The sequence below is a fragment of the Salvelinus fontinalis genome, chromosome 7, assembly GCF_029448725.1.
Source record: "Salvelinus fontinalis isolate EN_2023a chromosome 7, ASM2944872v1, whole genome shotgun sequence".
Classification (NCBI taxonomy): domain Eukaryota; kingdom Metazoa; phylum Chordata; class Actinopteri; order Salmoniformes; family Salmonidae; genus Salvelinus; species Salvelinus fontinalis.
The window spans coordinates 65,271,379-65,292,801 of record NC_074671.1 but is presented as its reverse complement, the minus strand read 5'-3'; the positions used below and the strand labels follow the sequence as shown (position 1 = coordinate 65,292,801).

The 21,423-nt window shown below is 41.0% G+C and overlaps 1 protein-coding gene across 1 annotated transcript; it reads right to left on the bottom strand.

Moving 5' to 3' along the window:
- Nucleotides 1–1,729: 1,729 nt before the first annotated feature.
- LOC129860207 (zinc finger protein 239-like) lies at nt 1,730–10,133 on the bottom strand. The gene is made up of 3 exons (XM_055930597.1): nt 10,002–10,133; nt 6,091–6,324; nt 1,730–5,453 (listed from the first exon to the last, which is right to left on the bottom strand). The coding sequence occupies exons 2-3, from the start codon at nt 6,320–6,322 to the stop codon at nt 4,696–4,698; spliced, it is 990 nt and encodes a 329-aa protein (XP_055786572.1). The 5' UTR covers nt 6,323–6,324; nt 10,002–10,133; the 3' UTR covers nt 1,730–4,695.
- Between the last annotated feature and the right edge of the window lie 11,290 nt (nt 10,134–21,423).

The window sequence follows — 21,423 nt, the reverse complement described above, 5'->3', positions numbered from 1 at the left end:
AAATGTTGTCTCTGGACTTTGGTACCTAATAAAATGCTGTTATTTAATTAAAAAAAATGTTTTTAAATGAAATTAGTCTGTGTAGTTACTAACCCTTGTGATGGTGAGTAGAGGATGACACGCCCCTTTTTAGCTTCAAATCTTACCCACTTTTAGAATAGTTATTTTCCCCTTTTGTATTGTACAACCTACTGATATGAATACATATACTACCAGCCAACAGTATGGACACACCTACTCATTCAAGGGATTTTCATAATTTTTTACTGTTTTCTACATTGTAGAATAATAGTGAAGACATCAAAACTATGAAATAGCACATACGGAATAATGTATTAACCAAAAAAAATGTTAAACAAATCAAAATATATTTTATATTTGAGATTCTTGGAAGTAGCCACCCTTTGCCTTGATGACACACTCTTGACATTCTCTCAACCAGTTTCATGAGGTAGTCACCTGTAATGCATTTCAATTAACATGTGTGTAAATTTGTGGAATTTCTTTCCTTCTTAATGTTTTTGAGCAAATCAGTTGTGTTGTGACAAGGTAGGGGTGGAATACAGAATATAGGCCTATTTGGTAAAAGACCAAGTCCATATTGTGGCAAGAACAGCTCAATTAAACCATTTGTTAAAAAGTTTTTGTTAATCCAGCATAAAGCTTGAGCTTTCCTTTCAGCACCATGGAGTAAATCCTTACCACCGCTGCACCTGGCTATCAGCCACCGGAGTCTAGTCAGGCAGCGAAACAGTTAATTCTGCCTAATTTACTGCTGATATGACTGACTTGCTTAGACAAATATGGTTTCTACTGACTCCTTGTGGATTTGTGGAAGTCGATGAGAACCTTCTAGTTAAATAAAGGTAAAATAATAATAATAAAATATGTACATGCTAAAATCACCACTGTAAAACACACAGGGTGTTCACTCCTTAGGCCCACCTTCCTTTCTGCGTTGGACTTCAGCCTCATGTCTGGGGTGGAACATCTACTTCTGAAAGTACCATGCTTAGATTCATAATGACATCTCAGATTGAACTGACACACTGCAAACAAGACACACTGGTTTGAAATGACAGAAATATGATTAATATATTTTAACAGAACAGGTAGGACTATTAATACAGATATTGGTGATTTTACCACTGGTATCAGATAGAGATTATTATGTTATGGTCATTGAATTGATTAGCCCACTAACCACGTGTTAAATGTGTAGTGTACACTGTGTAGGACTATGAATTGGGCAGCTATACGCTATTTGTTAATAGGCTAATTATGTTCTGGCCCGCAGACTAGCTACTAACTCAGCAACAAATTGACTGGAGGCCAAACCTAGTTACCAACACACATTGTATATTGTCAATTCAATTTCCCCCATCATCACAATACAGATAATTCAAACAGGTATAGTGAAAACTTGAAGGACTCATTGTCTATGTGAATTTAAATTATGTTGTTCCCCACCAGTGCCCTCAGAAGAGGAAACAATGATACAATGTAGTCTAACAACATCTCTCTCAAACAGCACAGATGTGAGATGTGTTTCACTGTAGAAGCACTGGTCCTCTTCCATTTTAATTCCAGGTTGCATATTACAATATTTAAGGGCATATCAGATGGTCTGCTCTGACCATAACAGTCACACCAAGCATAGGGTTGGTTGGTATAAGATTGAAATGGGTAAATAATGTACCTGTGAAAACCCTATGAAATAGCTCCCCAATACCATCTGATGTATATATTTATTGTATTACATGAATGGAGACCACAGTCCTTCCAACAATACATTTAAATAATGTTTTACTGTGATTGTTTCACCCTGCTGCATGTATTCAATGTATTCCATTTCAAATGTGTCTCTCAGTGCGGCTTTACTTCCAGGCTATTATGACACATCTGGCAGTTTCCTCTATGTTCCTGCCTCTAGTACAATGGAAAACATATATTGTTTTTAGGTCACTGCCATCCCAAGAAAATACCATGCTATATTTTGTTCATTGTACTACAATCTTACATTTTTGTAAGGGCTGTTCTTCACATCAGAGTGCTGCTGCAGGCCCTTTGCCTCTCTTGACCATGTTGGGCGGGCCGGGCACAACCCACAAAGCTCAAGGCGCGCTCTCCACTTCCCTCTGGTAGTTATTTAGCCTGATAACACATCACTCCCGCAGGCACAAGCAGAAATGTATCAGCCTATACACCTAATCATTAGGGATCTGACATGCTGTATTACATGGAAACTGTAGTCTACTAACAGTAGCTACATAGTCTAGTTTACTATGGTCCTGTACCTCTGACCAGGGTCAACAAAGTGGTAATGTTGTGTATTGTATATTCAGTATTTCACTTCAAACAGTTTATTTCATTTGAGAGAAAAAAGTGTTTGCCCAGCATAAATTCATGTACAATTTTTTTTTTTCATTACATTCTTGTCATTTAGCAGATGTTCTTATCCAGAGACTTACAGGACAAATAAGGGTTAATTGCCTTGCTCAAGGGCACAATGACAGACTTTTCACCTCGTCGGCTCTGGATTCAAACCAGCGACCTTTCAGTCACTGGCCCAACACTCTTAACCGCTAGGCTACCTGCCGCCAGATTAATTAACTTCAATACAGTTATTCAAATACATTCATCATCAATGACTAAAATAATGATTCTAATATTAAAATACTAATTAATAAACAAGTATCATTAAACAAAAGTTGTTTAGTAATATAAAATAATCCACCCAAACTAACGCTAAACACTGATCATCACACCATCTTTATCTGATATACACTGAGTGTACAAAACATTAGGAACACCTTTTGGATATTGAGTTGCACCCCCCTTTGTCCTCAGAACAGCCTCAATTCATTGGGGCATAGACTCTCCAAGGTGTTGAGAGCGTTTCACAGGGATGCTGGCCCATGTTGACTCCAATGCTTCCTACAATTGTGTCAAGTGTGGATCTACTCCGAATTGCTCGTTCCATCTCCTCCCACAGATGCACAATTACAGTGAACTGAGTAATCTGAATTCATTGTCATGTTCTTGGAACCATTCCTGGACAAGCCTTGTGGCATAATCCTGCTAAAAAAAATCATTTTGCAGATGGATACACTGCTGCCATGAAGGGATGCACCTCAACTCCAGCCACTTTAATAATGGAAAAACATATGTAAAAATGTATCACTAGCCACTTTAAACAATGCCACTTAATATAATGTTTACATACCCTACATTACTCATCTCATATGTATATACTGTACTTATACCATCTACTGCATCTTGCTAATGCCGTTCTGTATCATCACTCATTCATATATTTTTATGTACATATTCATCATCCCTTTACACTTGTGCGTATGAGGTAGTTGTTGTGAAATTGTTAGGTTAGATTACTCGTTGGTTATTACTGCATTGTCGGAACTAGAAGCACAAGCCTTTCGCTACACTCGCATTAACATCTGCTAACCATGTGTATGTGACAAATCAAATTTGATTGGGAATGATGTTTAGATATCCTGTGGCATTCAAACATTGTTCAACTTTTATCAAGGGGCCCAATGTGTGCCCTGAAAACACACCCCACACGCCTTCACACCACCAGCCTGCAATGCTGACACACGGCATGGATGCAGGCAGTGATGTAAAGTAGTTCTTTAAATCATTTTTACTTAAGAAGTTTTTGGGGTATTTGTACTTTACCATTTATATTTTTTTGCCAATTTTTACTTTTATTTAACTAAATTCCTAAAGAAAATGTACTTTTTACTCCATACATTTTCCCAGACACCCAAAAGTACTAGTTACATTTTATATGATTACTAGGACAGAAAATGGTCCAATTACCACACTTATCAAGATAACATCCCTGGTCATCCCTACTGCCTGATCTGACAGACTCACTAAAACACAAATGCTCCATTTGTAAATGGTGTTGGAGTGTGCCCCTGGCTAGCCGTAATTTAAAAAAAAACAATTGTGTCGTCTGGTTCACTTAAAAACCTTTTAAGGATCTTACCCTTTTTATTGACATTTTCCCCTAAAATGACATACCCAAATCTAACTGCCTGTAGCACAGCGCCTGAAGCAAAGAGACAGCAGGGGTTCAAAATGTAGAACCCTGTATCTATATTTGAACATAAAAACTGATTTTATCAAACTAAACTATGCTACATTTTATCTCTAGGACCCTCAAGATGACAAATCAGAGCAACATTACTGAATGTAGGTACACTATTTACCTTCAGAGGTGAAGGTATCAAACCAGTTGCAGTGATAAGTTGTTGTTGTACACTCTCCTCAAACAATAGCAAGGTATTTTTTCACTGTAATAGCTACTGTTAATTGGACAATGCAGTTAGATTAACAAGAATTTAAGCTTTCTGCCCATATAAAATATGTGTCTATGTCCCCGAAAAGTTGGCTGTTGTATACAACGTCATTATAGTCACATTAGCAACAACCGTCCCGTTTTAGGGACACCCAACCCGTAGAGGTTAATTTAAGAAATTTGAAATGATTCATACTTTTAGTTATAATACTTAAGTATATTTACAACCAAAAACTTTTACTCAAGTAGTATTCTACTTGGTGACTTTCACTTGAGTTACTCTTGCCACATTAAGAGCAGAAGGCTTCTCTCCTGTGTCTGGTCTCTGATGAACTTCTAGCTGACCTGATGTTGTGAAGCATTTTAAATCAGTCAGAGCAGGAGTAAGTCTTCACTCCTGTATGCATACGTTCATGTCTTTTTAAGGGGCCCGGTTGAGAGAAAATCCTTCCACAGTCAGAGCAGGAGTAAGGCTTCTCGCCTGTGTGTATACGTTCATGTTGTTTTAAGGTGCACCGTTGGGAGAAACTCACCCCACAGTCAAAGCAGGAGTAAGGCTTCTCTCCTGTGTGTGTTCTCTGGTGAACTTTTAGCTCAGTTGATGTTGTGAAGCATTTTACACATTCAGAGCAGGGGTAAGGCTTCAGTCCTGTATGTCTACGTTTATGTGTTTTTAAGTTGCACAGTAGAGAGAAACTCTTTCCACAGTCAGAGCAGGAATAAGGCTTCACTCCTGTATGTATATGTTCATGTGTTTTTAAGTTGCACAGTAGAGAGAAACTCGTTCCACAGTCAGAGCAGGAGTAAGGCTTCTCTCCTGTGTGTGTTCTCTGATGAACTTCTAGATGAGCGGATGTTGTGAAGCATTTTACACAGTCAGAGCAGGAGTACGGCTTCTCTCCAGTGTGCAATCTCTGATGAACTGTCAGAGACCCTGATGTTGTGAATCTCTTCCCACAGTCAGAGCAGGGATACAGATTCTTTCCTGTGTGTATTTTTAGGTGTATTTTTAGCTTTGATAGAATTGGGAAAAGCTCCTCACAATGTGGGCAGTGGTGAGACCTCTTAGCTCTGTGATCTTCATGCTGTTGCTCTCTGGATGTAGAGAATGTCTCAACATTGTCTCCTGTGCGAACAACATCAGAAGAACCAGTCAGTTGGTGTGATATACATGTCAATCACATGTATTTTATGTAGCCCTTATTACATCAGAAGTTATCACAAAGTGCTTAACAGAAACCCTGACTCAATCCCAAAAGAGCAAGTAATGCAGATATAAAAGCACAGTGGCGAGGAACTAGGCTCAAAGGGGTGGCCAGTCCTCTTCTGTCTGTATCGGGTGACATATGTATTCATATCAGTAGGCTGTACAATACAGGGGAATAAAACTATTCTAAAAGTGGGTAAGAGATGAAAGCTAAAAAGGGGCGTGTCATCCTCCACTCACTATCACAAGGGTTAGTAACTACACAGACTAATTTCATATCATCCTCCACTCACTATCACAAGGGTTAGTAACTACAGACTCATTTTATAGAACTTTAAAACACTGGCAGTTTGTCTACTTCACTTCTTTAGTCTACTCTCTGATCACTCCAGACAGCCCAGTGAATAAAACAAATGCTGGCAATACTGATGTCAAACAATGCAAGTGTCAGTAGCATGAAATAATATTTACCTTCTCATTGAAACAGTTCTACAGCAACTTGTTATGCACAGTGGGAAGTTGGAATGAATAACACAAACTTAGAACCTGCTCTTACCATCAGAAACAGATTTCCCAATCTTCTCCTCCTCTTCTTCATCTTTAATGTTGACATTCAGCTCCAGTGTTTGACTGCAGTCTTCCAGCTTCACTGATGCCATCTCTGGATCCTGCAGTGCAAACTGGGCTCCACTGTCACAAGCAGGACCGAGTGACTGTAGGTTTGGACTCCGTGTGGAAGGAGAGAGGCAGCCTGGGTTTGTCCTCACTGTTGATGTTACCGGCCTCATACCTGAGTCGGCAAGTAGTAGAAGAGAAACAGACACAAAATATATTGTCTTGACTGTTCTGGCACGTTCTTGATTAACTCTATTAAATACACTGCTCAAAAAAATAAAGGGAACACTTAAACAACACAATGTAACTCCAAGTCAATCACACTTCTGTGAAATCAAACTGTCCACTTAGGAAGCAACACTGATTGACAATAAATTTCACATGCTGTTGTGCAAATGGAATAGACAAAAGGTGGAAATTATAGGCAATTAGCAAGACACCCCCAATAAAGGAGTGGTTCTGCAGGTGGTGACCACAGACCACTTCTCAGTTCCTATGCTTCCTGGCTGATGTTTTGGTCACTTTTGAATGCTAGCGGTGCTTTCACTCTAGTGGTAGAATGAGACGGAGTCTACAACCCCCACAAGTGGCTCAGGTAGTGCAGCTCATCCGTAATGGGTCCGCGGTCAAACGACCACCCCTCATCACAGTCAAACGCTCCCTAAAATACTTTAGGCCTTTCTAATCGAGCAGGCCTTTCTAAATCGACCTGGCCCGGGTATCCTGGAAAGATATTGACCTCAGTCAGTACAGGATGCCTGGTTATTCTTTTAAAGTGCTTTCCTCACCATCTTACATAAGCATGCCCCATTAAAAAACTGTAGAACCAGGAACAAATATAGCCCGTGGTTCACTCCAGACCTGACTGCCCTTGACCAGCACAAAAACATCCTGTGGCGTACTGCACAGGCATTGAATAGTCCCCGTGATAAGCAACTTTTCAGGGAAGTTAGGAACCAATATACACAGGCAGTTTGAAAATGCTAGCCTTTGCTTTCCTAACAGAAATTTACATCCTGTAGTACAAACTCCAAAAGATTCTGGGACACTGTAAAGTCCATGGAGAACAAGAGCACCTCCTCCCAGCTGCCCACTGCACTGAGGCTTGGAAACACTGTCACCACCGATAAATCTACGATTATCGAGAATTTCAATAAGCATTTTCTAAGGCTGGGCTTGCTTTCCACCTGGCTACCCCAACCTCGGGCAACAGCTCTGCACCCCACACAGCAATTTGCCAAAGCCTCCCCCATTTCTCCTTCACCCAAATACAGATAGCTGATGTTCTGAAAGAACTGAAAAATCTGAACCCTACAAATCAGCTGGGCTAGACAATCTGGACCCTCTCTAAAACTATCCGCCGCAATTGTTGCAACGCCTATTACTAGCCTGTTCAACCTCTTTCGTATCATCTGAGATCCCCAAAGATTGGTAAGCTGCCGCGGTCATACCCCTCTTTAAAGGGGGAGACACGCTAGACCCAAACTGTTACAGACCTATATCTATCCTACCCTGCCTTTCTAAGGTCTTCGAAAGCCAAGTTAACAAACAGATCACCGACAATTTCGAATCCCAACGTACCTTCTCAGCTATGCAATCTGGTTTCCGAGCTGGTCATGGGTGCACCTCAGCCACTCTCAAGTTCCTAAACGATATCATAAACGCCATCGACAAAAGACAATACTGTGCAGCCGTATCCATCGACCTGGCCAAGGCTTTCGACTCCGTCAATCACCGCATTCTTATCGGCAGACTCAACAGCCTTGGTTTCTCAAATGACTGTCTCACCTGGTTCACCAACTACTTCTCAGACAGAGTTCAGTGTGTCAATTGGGAGGGCCTGTTGTCCGGACCTCTGCCAGTCTCTATGGGGGTGCCACAGGGTTCAATTCTCGGGCCGACTCTTTTCTCTGTATACATCAATGATGTTGCTCTTGCGGCTGGTGATTCTCTGATCCACCTCTATGCAAACAACACCATTCTGTATACTTCTGGCACTTCTTTGGACACTGTGTTAACTAACCTCCAGACGAGCTTCAATGCCTTACAACTCTCCTTCCGTGGCCTCCAACTTTTCTTAAATGCAAGTAAAACTAAATGCATTCTCTTCAACCGGTCTCTGCCCGCATCTGCCCACCTGCCTAGCATCACTACTCTGGACAGTTCTGACTTAAAATATGTGGACTAGAGGTCGACCGATTAATTGGAATGGCCGATTAATTAGGGCCGATTTCAAGTTTTCATAACAATCGGAAATCGGTAATTTTGGACGCCGATTATGCAGATTTTTTAAATAAATATTTTTTAACACCTTTATTTGACTAGGCAAGTCAGTTAAGAACACATTCTTATTTTCAATGACGCCCTAGGAACGGTGGGTTAACTGCCTTGTTCAGGGTCAGAACGACAGATTTTTACCTTGTCAGCTCAGGGATTCAATCTTACAACCTTACGGTTAACTAGTTTAATGCTCTAACCACCTGCCTCACGAGGAGCCCGCCTGTTACGCGAATGCAGTAAGAAGCCAAGGTAAGTTGCTAGCTAGCATTAAACTTATCTTATAAAAAACAATCAATCAATCATAATCACTAGTTATAACTACACATGGTTGATAATATTACTAGTTTATCTAGCGTGTCCTGCGTTGCATATAATCGATGCATTCGCGAAAAAGGAAGATACATGACTAGAGGTTATGCAATATGGGTGTATATCCACTGCACGCTTCTTAGGTGTGTAATTGACACGATCAAGGAGCTATTGCAAATTTGAAACTTTGAAAAATGTACATTACAGCACATGATTTTACAGGACACAAACAAGAGTGTGCAATATAGAAGGGTAGTCAGCGGACATCAGCGGACATGACCAAGGAGCAATTGAAATTTAATGTAAATGTTGAAAAATTCATGTAAAATCATGCGAGATGAAAATAGACCAACTAAAGGGTGTGCAATGTGTAGGCCCACTGAGTGGACATTCTGAACCTTGTTTGAAGTCATTAAGTCACATTACCAAGGAGCTATTGAAATTTAAAATGTAGAAAAATTCATGTAAAACCATGTGAGATGAAAATGGACAAACTAAAGGGTGTGCAATGTGTGTGTATGCCATCGGGTTCGCTACAACCAGTTTTGAAAGTGTTAGGAGTATTAGTTAAAGAGCTATTGAAATTTTTACATTTTGATTTGTCACTATGTTGACGGTCCCTAACTGCTGTTGGTGGACGTAAGGAAAACTACAGGCGAATATCCGACCTGAAACTGTCTTTACCTCGGTGTGCATAAATGACTCAAAAACCATTTAGTACAAGGTTACAGTTTGTTTCAGGCAGCACTATGCGCTATTTTTCTTAATAACCTTGTCCTCACTTTATTACTTAAATCAAAAACCAAAAGTATTTCCTGTTCACACCATAGTAACATTTATAGATAAAGACAGTAACAACTGAATGTCTCTTAATATTAGTACATATGCAACGTTAGAAAACCGATAATCATTACATTCAACGCGTAAACAGTCCGTTGACTCCTACAGACTGGGGACCGCCATTTTACCAGCTTGTGAATTTTACACAAAACCAATAATATGCTAAACAAACTCAGAAATCTCAAATAAATAGATTATTTATTAAATTTCCTTGAGAAAATTATGTACATCCATTCAGACAAACCCAGAGTCTCTAGCTGTGTGACTTGTAAAATGTTTTTTTATCACGTTCTTCCCTCGGTTTGACACAAAAAGAACACATCAAACCTTAACCAAACATGATAATACATTACTGGATTTGTTACCTAGCATGGTATGACATATCCTTTCGACATTAGAAAGTCTACACGCGTTATTACATACCTGTAGTGATAAATTGAAACGGACACAAAGGTTATCTTCTTAACTGCACAGTTCTGGCGCTTTCTCTAAACTGAAGACTGGTGCGCGCCTGCCCGGAACTTCCTGTTCCCCGCTAACACAGTGCAACAGTACGTGCATTCCAGGATCCTTGGCATGGCACTACCCCATTACATAAGAAAAGGGTAGCTGCCGCTGCCTCCTCCTCCTCCCGACCCTTCTCCTTCACATAGAGTTAATCAAGCTGTTGATTATGGCCTGTGGAATGTTGTCCCATTCCTCTTTAGTGTGCTATTTTTCTTTTTCTTACGGGGTATCTTTTATATCCCAGCTTTACACAGGGTGGTAGATAGGCTTACCCTGGCGTTTTATAACCGTGTAAATCTCTCTAGAACAAGGTGACTTTGATCAATATATTCGCCTGTATTTACCCCCCCAAATAAAATGCTAATTAGCTATCCTAAAGAACTACAAATGCAATGATGTTCTGGACAAGACTGCCGAATCCAGTCAAAGGTCAGGATGACAGAATTAACTATATAATGTTAGCTAAATGTAGTAATGAATAAATAGGCTACATTTATTTAAATGGACAATTCTGTTAACTGTCTTGTGCAAGTTTTAAATTGACACAATACCTGTTAGCAAAGGTGTCAGCTAGATATGACATGCAGGAGCTTGCAGTTATTTGTTGTTTGTGCATAATGTTTGATGCTAATTAGTGTTTCATAATTTGAGACGAAATAAAGCCGAATATATTGATAAAAGTCACCTTGTCCGAGAAAAATGTACATGGTTATCAAAACGTCCCGCCAGGGCAAACATACATGAAACATAGCCCTTATTTTAAGTGTTTCTAAAATGAAAAAGGATTGGAACCATTTCCCTTTTGACCGCTAGATTCTATGACACCGTTTTTGCAAATTTAATAAACTGAAATATTACATTTATTTTAGTATTCAGACCCTTTACTCCGGACTTTGTTGAAGAACATTTAGCAGCGATTACAGCCTTGTCTTCTTGGATATGATACTACAAGGTTGGCACACCTGTATTTGGGGAGTTTCTCCCATTCTTCTCTGCAGATCCATATAACTTTTGTAGATATTTAAACAAAACGATTTGGTGGTAAATTTATCACATTTTTGAGATGTAATTTTTTAAATATATATATTCCAATGAAGTTAGCTCTATAATTGTTTTTTAACGTCTTAAGATAATAAAAAAGATAAATTAGAAAACCTTAAGATAAATAATAACATGTTTAGAGAGAAACATTTGGATAGTTTTTGAGTAAAGTAGTAATATGTTGGATGAGTGTGTTGGGGGCAACTCGCCCTGCTTGGGGGTAACTGGCCCATGGGGGCTAATGACCCCTTAATGGTTATGAATGTGTTTCGACCTGTCATTTAGACAATGACTAGCCCAGTTAGCTAGTTTATGCTAACTTGCTAGCTAACAACTTCACTAGCGGTAAATGCTAGCCAGCTAGCTAGTTAGCATAAGCCTTACTTCCAGATCGTCTGAGGTAAAAAACATTAAAAAGATAACGTAACTTAATTGCAGTTGTAAATGTTTCCACGAGTGACTGATAGCTTTACAGTTAATGTCATGTCATGAACAGTCGCTAAGATTATAGAATACTAATGTTCATTGATATCGGCTATAGCAAAATCTAGCAAAAGATCCCTTTTACTGGTTGAAGTGAAGTATAATGCAGTTGATTTGTGATGATGACACAAACATTACATGAAGCAGGACATTCATACAAGCCTTAAAATCCTATTATTATTATTATCCAAAAGTAGTGTGAAATGCACTCATAAGCAACATGTAAATAGTCTTTTTTTGATGGTGTTCTATAAGAACTCCCCCTTGTTCTGCCTCAAATTTTCGCATTGCCATCTTCCAGCAATGTTTGTAAACACATAAAGTGATCTATGGCGTCTCAAAATGGACAAACAGTGCTACTGCCACTTTTTTCTTGTTTTTTAAGCAAAGGTCTTTTAAGAGAGTATGAGAGCACACTCGTTCGGTTCACCTAGCCTTCTTAAGAGATGACAAAAGCCGTTTTCTTTATAAAATAAATGAATATTTATTTATAGCACATGCTTAGAGCAAATGCATCACTAACTAAATGGAACTCAAATGGAACTCCAATTAAAAGGATAGTTCAATCAAATTACAAACGTCCACCTTGGTTTCTTCACCCTGTATACAATCCCAATAATGTGCACGTCAGCAGTGAAGTTCTGAAGATGGAGGACTTTCAGTACAGCAGTGTTCCCCAGCCCTGGTCCCAAAGGGGTGTACATGTATGTTTTTGACCTAGCACTCACATACCTTATTCAGATCAAAGGCTTGAGTTGTTTAGTTGAATCCAGTGTGTGGGTGTTAGGGGAAAAAACAAAAAAGCTCACCTCTTTGGACCCCTGGACGAGGATTGGGAGTGATGATGCAAATTATATTAAATTATCATCTCACTTTTTCCTCTGTACTGAAAGTTCTCTATCTTGAAAACTTGATTGCTAACATACAACATGGAACATTTTTGGCATTGTATTAACAGTGGACTAATGAACAAAATACTACAATAAGTTTTTTGTGTGAAAACAGAACCTACCGCTCCATTAAAAGATTTCATAACTTGTTCTTGTTGTAATATTTGTGTTGTGGAGAAATGACCAGGCAGGAAATGGGAGTGCAGTTAGATTTTGTTTAGTCAAAACCTCTCGTGCTCCACAGTTCCCGACACAATAGTGCGCATGTGCATTTCCTATTAGGTGTAGTAACGTAGCACTGCTGTAATACATCACTGCTTAGTAACAGCATAGTAACTAATATAAACAGATGTAGATCCCAGATACTACACTCCTCCCCCATAGTGTTTAACTCCCAGAGAACAAGGTAAATATGTTAGGGAACTACTAATGCAATATCTGAACAATGCATTCTTAACATTTTTCAACTACTGGGTTGAAGCAGACTTTTCAGAGCCCAGCACAAATCCAGGGGATTATTCTGCCCCGAAGATGGAGTTTGTGTCCTAATAACTAACCCAGGTAATGTCCTTTTTCTTTCCTTTTATCTAGGACATATTAAAGGGTTTGTTTGTTTTACTGTCTGTTACCTCCTTAAACAGCTCAACTCACAGGTCAATCTTTTGAGGTGCCCTTCGCTGTCGAATAGGATATCTCCGTTCCTCCTGGGCTTCCGGTGGTGGGCCAGGTTCGGGTGGAAGGTCAGGCTCTGTCTCTCCCGTACGTCCACAGTCAGGAGAATAGTCCTGGGGGTCGTTATTGTTCTCTCGGCGTGTCTCTGCTGGGGCGTTGGACCGTAGCAGATGATCCACATGAACGTTGACCTGGCGATGACCAATTTGGACTTGATAAGTCAAAGATCCTCTGCGTTGCAAGATCACACCTGAGTTCCACAGGCGCTTGGGGTGTCTGAAATCACGTACCATCACCCTCTCTCCCTCTTTGAATTCTCTGACAGTCTTTGAGTGTCTGTCATGAGCTTTCTTCTGCTGTAGCTGGTGCTTTGCCACAGTGCTTGACAAGTCTGGTTTCAACAATGTCAGGTGGGTACGTCAGAAACAGTTCAGCTGGTGTACATTCCGTTACTGTGTGTGGTGTGTTACGGTAACAGGAACCGGGGAAGCCTTTGGGTGGGTGGGCACAGACTGAACCTCGAGTCTAGTCCAGGCTTTCTTAAAGGTTTGCACGGCTCTCTCCGCTGCTCCATTTGATGGTAAGGTGGTGACAGGATGTGCCTTACTCTGTTGTTCTTGAGAAACATTTCAGAATCTTTGACATGAAAGGAGGGCCATTGTCCGATACGAGCTCCTTGACTAGTCCAAAGGATGCGAACAGGTGTCTAAGAAGATTGATGGTCTTCTCAGCTGTGGTCAGTTGAGTGGGGAACAATTCCATCCACTTGGAATGAACATCGACGACAACAAGGAAATGTTGCTTGTCAATCTCGGCGTAATCCACATGGATGCGTTCCCAAGGTGTAGCAGCTCAGGACCATGGATGAAGAGGTGCAGCAGCAGGCTTGTTGCGAACAGCTTCACAAGGTGAGCAGTGGCCTATATGCTGTTGATTGTCCTGATCCAGTCCAGGCCTCCACAGATAACTGCGAGCGAGTGCTTTCATTCGAGTCATCCCTGGATGTCCCTCATGCAGGTCAGATAGCAGTCTCCTCTGGAATTTGTGAGGTACCACCACCCTTGATCCCCACAGAACACATCCCTGATCAGTGGACAACTGGTCTTTCTTGTCGATGAATCGACAAAGGTTATCGTCATTTACGAAGGTTGGCCAACCGCCTAATGTTAAGTCCAAGACTTTGGAAAGCACTGGGTCTTTCCTCGTTTCCTCTGCTATGTCTGAAGCAGATATGGGCAGTTCGTCAATGAGTGAGATCTGGAAGACTGCTCTATCATCTTCACTGTCGGAGTCACTATTGCATGGTAGTCTTGATAGTGCATCTGCATTTGCGTGATCACTGGATCGTCTGTACTCAATCTCATAGTCGTAGGCTAACAATATCAGAGCCCAACATTGCATTCGAAGTGCAGCAAGGTTTGGTATAGCTGATTTTGGTCCAAGGATGGCCAACAGAGGCTTGTGATCTGTCAGCAGTTGGAACTTCCTTCCGTACAGGTATTTGTGAAACTTCTTCACTCCAAATATTATGCTCAGGGCTTCCTTCTCAATTTGAGCATAATTTTTCTCACTTGGTGACAGAGTCCGTGATGCAAATGCAATAGGGTGTTCTTCACCTGACGATAGAACATGTGAGATGACGGCTCCTACTCCGTATGGAGATGCATCACACGCGAGTCTCAGCTTCATCTCTGTGTTGTAGTGGGCAAGCCACTTGCTCTTTAGCAGACGCTGTTTGCAAGTCTTGAATGCTTCTTCGCATTGTGGGGACCAATTCCACTTTGTATCGGCCTGCAGCTGTTGGTGAAGCGGATGCAACAATGTGGACAAGTTTGCCACAAACTTTCCGTAATAGTTCAGGAGCAAGGTGCTCTCCAATGGTTGGTGCTGACACGAGGATGTCGTCCATGAAGCACACAACGTTGTCTATACGTCCAAGATCTGATCCATTGTGTTTTGGAATATCGCTGGAGCTGTCGAGATTCCATAGGCCAAGCGATTGAATCTGAATAGCCCCTTGTGTGTATTGATGGTCAGATACTGTTCTGACTCCGGATCCAGCTTCAGTTGCTGATAAGCAAATGCCAGGTCCAGCTTACTGAAAACCTTCCCACCAGCTAGAGTGGCAAACAGATCTTCAGCGTTTGGTAGTGGATATTCCTCTGGTAGTATGCAGCGGTTTACTGTGACCTTGTAGTCACCTCACATTCTGACGGTCTTGTCTTTCTTTGGGACTACAACAATCGGAGCAGCCCAGTCGCTCCTCGCTACTTTCGTGATTATGTTATTCTTCTGTAGGCGGTCCAGTTCCTTCTCTACTGCTTCCTTAACTTCTCTGCGCTACGGATCCCTTTTACGAGATCATTTTCCTAAACAACCGCTGAATTGCAGGGCGCAAAATATTACAAAAAATATTTATAATCATGCAATCACAAGTGAAATATACCAAAACACAGCTTAGCTTGTTGTTAATCCACCTATCGTGTCAGATTTTGAAAATATGCTTTACAGAGAAAGAAATCCAAGCTTTTGTGAGTGTATCAATCAATGCTAGAACAGCTAGCTCCAAATTAGCATGGTCACGAAAGTCAGAAAAGCAATAAAATTAATCGCTTACTGTCACGCCCTGGCCTTAGTATTCTTTGTTTTCTTTATTATTTTAGTTAGGTCAGGGTGTGACATGGGGAATGTTTGTGTTTTGTCGGTTTTGGGTAGTTATATGGTAAAGGGGGTGTTGGGTTAGTGTATGGGTTTGTGTTGAGTGAATGTGTCTAGCTGTGTCTATGGTTGAGTGTAGGTTCTAGGAAAGTCTATGGTTGCCTGAATTGGGTCTCAATTAGAGACAGCTGGTTATTGTTGTCTCTGATTGGGAGCCATATTTAAGGCAACCATAGGCTTTAGCTGTTTGTGGGGGATTGTCTATGTCGAAGTGTTTTGTGTCAGCACTTATGTTTGTATAGCTTCACGGTCGTCTGTTTGTTGTTTTGTTTTTCCTTCTTTAATAAAGAGAAGATGTATTTTCCACGCGCTGCATGTTGGTCCTCGCTCTCTCCAAAAGACGATCATGACACTTACCTTTGATAATCTTCGGATGTTTGCACTCACGAGACTCCCAGTTACACAACAAATGTTATTTTTGTTTGATAAATATTACTTTTATAACAAAAAATGCCATTTGGGTTGCGCGTTATGTTCAGAAAACCAAAGCCTCGTTCCGTTCAACGAAAATTCCAAAAAGTATCCGTAATGGTCGTAGAAACATGTCAAATGTTTTTTATAATCAATCCTCAGGTTGTTTTTAACAAACATAATCGATAATATTTCAACCGGACCGTTACCTATTCAATAAGAGAGAAAAAGAAAATGGAGAGCTACTCTCTCGCGCGCAGGAACTATTCAGAGGACACCTGACTACTTTAGAAAAATCTCGCTCATTTTTCAAAATAAAAGCCTGAAACTATGTCTAAAGCCTGGTCACAGCCTGAGGAAGCCATTGGAAAATGAATCTGGTTGATACCCCTTTAAATGGAAGAAAGACAGGCCAGGAAACAAAGATAAAAAATAAAAAATATCACTTCCGGGTTAGGTTCTCTCAGGTTTTCGCCTGCAGAATCAATTTTGTTATACTCACAGACAATATTTTGACAGTTTTGGAAACTTTGGAGTGTTTTCTATCCTAATCTGTAAATTATATGCATATTCTACGATCTGGACCTGAGAAATAGTCAGTTTACCTTGGGAACGTTATTTAAAAAATAAAATAAAAATCTGACCCCTAGCGTCAAGAGGTTGAGCATAGGGAACTGGACATGGTTTATGAAAGAGAGGCTTGGTTCCTTCTTGTACTCTGACTTTTGCTGTGAAGTCTTGTATTTCGCTGTAGCCATCTTTGAAAAGTTCTTTGTGCTTCTCCAGCATGTTAGTGAGTGTAGCCTGACTCACTGGTTTGTCATTTCTCAGACTGAAGATTTCTCCCCAGTTCAACTTGATCTTTTGTAGCCAGTTTCTACCTAGCAAGGCTGATTTTTCTCCTTTAACAATGACAAGCGGTAGCATCCACTCCTTCCCCTCATACCGGACTGGTACCTGGATCTGCCCTAACACAGGAATAGTGTCACCAGTGTATGAAGAAAGGCGGATGGACGCTGGTTGAAGAGGGCACTCTTTCAGTTTTTCTTTGTGGAGTCTCTCTGGAACCAGAGATACAGACGCTCCAGTGTCCAGCTGCATTTTTACTGGTTTTCCCGCTAACTCCATGTTGAGATAGATTCCATCTTTTTGTTGTTGAGCTGTGTACACTGTGGACAGTTCCAATACTGTTTCAGTAGTACCTTCCTCTTCTTGTGCTGCGTCTGACACTTTGTGCGCTCTTGCTGTGTGTTTTGAGGCTTTACACACTCTCTGTAAATGTCCAATCTTTCCACAATTGTGGCACTTAACATTTTGGAATCGACATTCACTGTGCTGATGATTATCTCCCCCACATCTGTAGCAACTTGGCTTAGACCTTTGAGATGTGGGCTGCTTTGTTCTTGTGTAACCTTGAGGACGGGACTGAGAAAAGTGTGACTTTTGTGAGCCTTTTTCACCACGTGCATCACTGACCTTTCTGACGTGCTGCATGTCCCGATAGCTCAATAGTATCCCTGTGGGAAGCTCGAGTCCAAGTGTGATATCACAGGCTTTCTGAAAGGTCAGGTCCTTCTCTGACAGAAGCCTTCTGTGATATGCTTCACCTGTGAGACCACATACACACTTGTCTCGAAGAGCATCATCAAGAAATTGTATAAACTCACATGTACTAGCCAGCCTTTTCAAAGCAAGGATGTAGTCAGCCACGGTTTCCCCTTGACTCTGGTGACGTTGGTAAAATCTGAAACGTTCTGCAATGAGAATTGGCTTAGGCTTGAAATGCCTTGAAAGAGTTTCAGTCAGTTCTGCATAGTTCAACTCCACTGCTTTTATTGGTTCAATGAGATCTTTCAGCAATCCATACTCAGTTGGACCCAAAACACTGAGAAATACGTCTGCTTTCTTTTCATCTTTCATTTCATTTGCAGCCAGCCAACGCTCAAAACGCTCCAAATAGGAATCAAAATCCTCTTTTGTAGGCTCAAACTCTGGTACTCGACCAATGGTTGCCATTTTCACAGTTAGTTGTTAAATTTCCTTATTCCTTGTATTCCTTAATTTTCAGAATTTATCTAATTCTTCACTTCAGACGTTTCTGCAATTACTCCTTTCACTGCACTCATTTGTAATAATGTACACACCGTACACACAATATTTCTTCACTGAGATCGCCTAATTTCAATGGGTTCAATGAGTAAAAAAAAATGTAACCACCAGAGGGCAGTGTCGCTATTGTGGACTCCAATAGTCTTGCTACTTGGCAGCTACCTACTAGCAGTGCTTAGCCTTTTCCATTGGCGAAAGAAAATAAAAAATAACTGACGAATTACATAATTATTTTGAGTTTCATTACTCACGCAACATTCTTCCCTTCAAGCAATGTCCGTTAAATAAGTTTAATCACCTCGTCGCCACTGTAATATTTGTGTTGTGAAGAAATGACCAGGCAGGAGACGGTAGTTAGATTTCGTTTAGTCAAAACCTCTCGTGCGCCACTGTTCCCGACACAATAGTGCGCATGTGCATTTCCTATTAGGTGTAGTAACGTAACACTGCCGTAATACATCACTGCTTAGTAACAGCATAGTAACTAATATAAACAGATGTAGATCCCAGATACTACATATGTAAGATTACTTGGTTTGTATTCAGGGGACTAGGTACAGTATGTACTCAGGAGATGAATGTCTGTTCTTAGCAGTGCCATTCTTACTCCTTCACAGCATTGCATTGTGGTTCTTCAATGTTTCCCTGCCGCTGTCGAACAGATAAAGGATTTGCCAATCTATATCTGCCGTTTCCATCACGTTGCAATGATTGTTTTGCCAAAAGAAAGTGTCTAATAAATCTGGGCCAATGGAAACCTGTCTACTGATGCCATCTCTAGATCCTGCAGTGCTAACTAGACCCAGTGACTGTATGTTTGGACTCATTGTGTAAGGAGAGAAGCATGCTGGATTTGTCCTCCCTGTCAACTCTGGATAGGATCCCAGGTCTAAATAGATGTCTAAGATCAACCTCCTGGTCCTCCTGTGCATGCCCCATCGTACTGTGTGTATGAACACATTTTGAACAATGGCTGCCTAAAATGCTGTGGTGCTTACTAACACAATAGAAAAGGTTGAGATAGACGTGGGCCATCACAGGTCTCAAAAATATAAATATTGTTTAATTCTCCAAATTTGGGGATTAGGAATTTTGGGCAAGAAGAATGTCTTTGTTCTGCATAGGCTCTCTCCCTCCTTATTCCATGGCAGCAAAAAGAGTTTCTGTCAGGAATTTCTGACCCTTGTAAAACATGAGGTGGGAGAGAGAGTGGGAGGGGCACAATATACAGCCAAAAGGGCCACGTTGTGTCGTCTGCAATCTTGATGATTGAATTGGAGGCATGCTTGGCCAAGCAGTTATGGGTGAACAGGGAGTACAAGAGGGGGCTGAGCACGCACCCTTGTGGGGCCCCAGTGTTGAGGATCAGCAGGGGGGTGGCCCGTCAGGAAGTTTATGATGCAGTGGCACAGGGCGGGGTTCAGACACAGGGCCTCCAGCTTAATGATGAGCTTGGAGGGTACTATGGTGTTGAATGCTGAGTGATGGCGATTGCATCGTCTGTGGATCTATTGGGGCCCTGAACAAATTGAAATGGGTCTAGGGTGGCAGGTAAGGTAGAGGTAATATGATCCTTGACTAGTCTCTCAAAGCACTTCATGATGACAGAGGTGAGTGCTACGGGGCGTTAGTCATTTAGTTCAGTTACCTTTGCCTTCTTGGGCACAGGAAGAATGGTGGCAATCTTGAAGCATGTGGGGACAGCAGAATGGGATAGGGAGAGATTGAATATGCCCATGAACAGACCAGCCAGCTGACCTGCTCATGCTTTGAGGACGCGACTCGGGATGCTGTCTGTGCCGGCAGCCTTGCGAGGGTTAACACGTTTAAATGTTTTACTCACGTCGGCCACGGAGAAGGAGAGCCCACAGTCCTTGGTAGCGGGCCGCGTCGGTGGCACTGTTATCCTCAATGCGTGCGAAGAATGTGTGACAGGTGAGTTCACAGCTCTTTCACTCTGAACATTCATATCAATGACTCACCCTGAAATGGACCATCAATACCAGAGTTCTACAAGACTATTTACATAATCAACTGGGCATTTTAACAGTCTGACCCTCATTATAGTACTGGCCATATGTTGAGCTCTAACAATTGGTTGTGGAAAAGGTCTGTTGAAATTAATACTGTAGTGGTGTGAGAAAGGTAACACAAGCTTCCTCTGGTTCTATTCCCCAATAGTAACTGGGTCATTATTAGATTGAATGGGAAATATTGTCCCTGGGCTTTGGTACCTAATAAAACACTTATTTAATTTTTTAAAAGTTCTATGAAATGAGTCTGTGTAATTACTAACCCTCGTGATAGTGAGTGGAGGAGGATATGAAATTAGTCTGTGTAGTTTCTAACCCTTATGATACTGAGTGGATGATATGAAATGAGTCTGTGTAGTTACTAACCCTTGTGACAGTGAGTGGAGGATGACACGCCCCTTTTTAGCTTTAATCTCTTACCCACTTTCAGAATAGTTATTTTCCCCTTTTGTGTTGTAGAGCCTATTGATATGAATACATATACTACCAGCCAACAGTATGGACACACCTACTCATTCAAGGGTTTTTCATTATTTTTTACTATTTTCTACATTGTAGAATAATAGTGAAGACATCAAAACTATGAAATAGCACATACGGAATAATGTAGTAACCAAAAAAAGTGTTAAACAAATCAAAATGTATTTCCTTCTTAATGTGTTTGAGCCAATCAGTTGTGTTATGACAAGGTAGGGGTGGTATACAGAATATAGGCCTATTTGGTAAAAGACCAAGTCCATATTGTGGCAAAAACAGCTCAATTAAACCATTTGTTAAAAAGTTTTTGTTAATCCAGCATAAAGCTTGATCTTTCCTTTCAGCACCATGGAGTGAATCCTTACCACCGCTGCACCTGGCTATCAGCCACCGGAGTCTAGTCAGGCAGCGAAACAGTTAATTCTGCCTAATTTACTGCTGATATGATTGACTTGCTTAAACAAATATGGTTTCTACTGACTCCTCGTGGATTTGTGGAAGTCG

What these genes read in the sequence shown, in the direction of transcription:
- LOC129860207 (XM_055930597.1), bottom strand. Translation starts at nt 6,322, where the DNA reads ATGAGGCCGGTAACATCAACAGTGAGGACAAACCCAGGCTGCCTCTCT. An exon ending in TGGGAAATCTGTTTCTGATG is followed by an intron (nt 5,454 to 6,090) that starts GTAAGAGCAGGT and finishes TTGTTCGCACAG; the next exon opens with GAGACAATGTTGAGACATTC.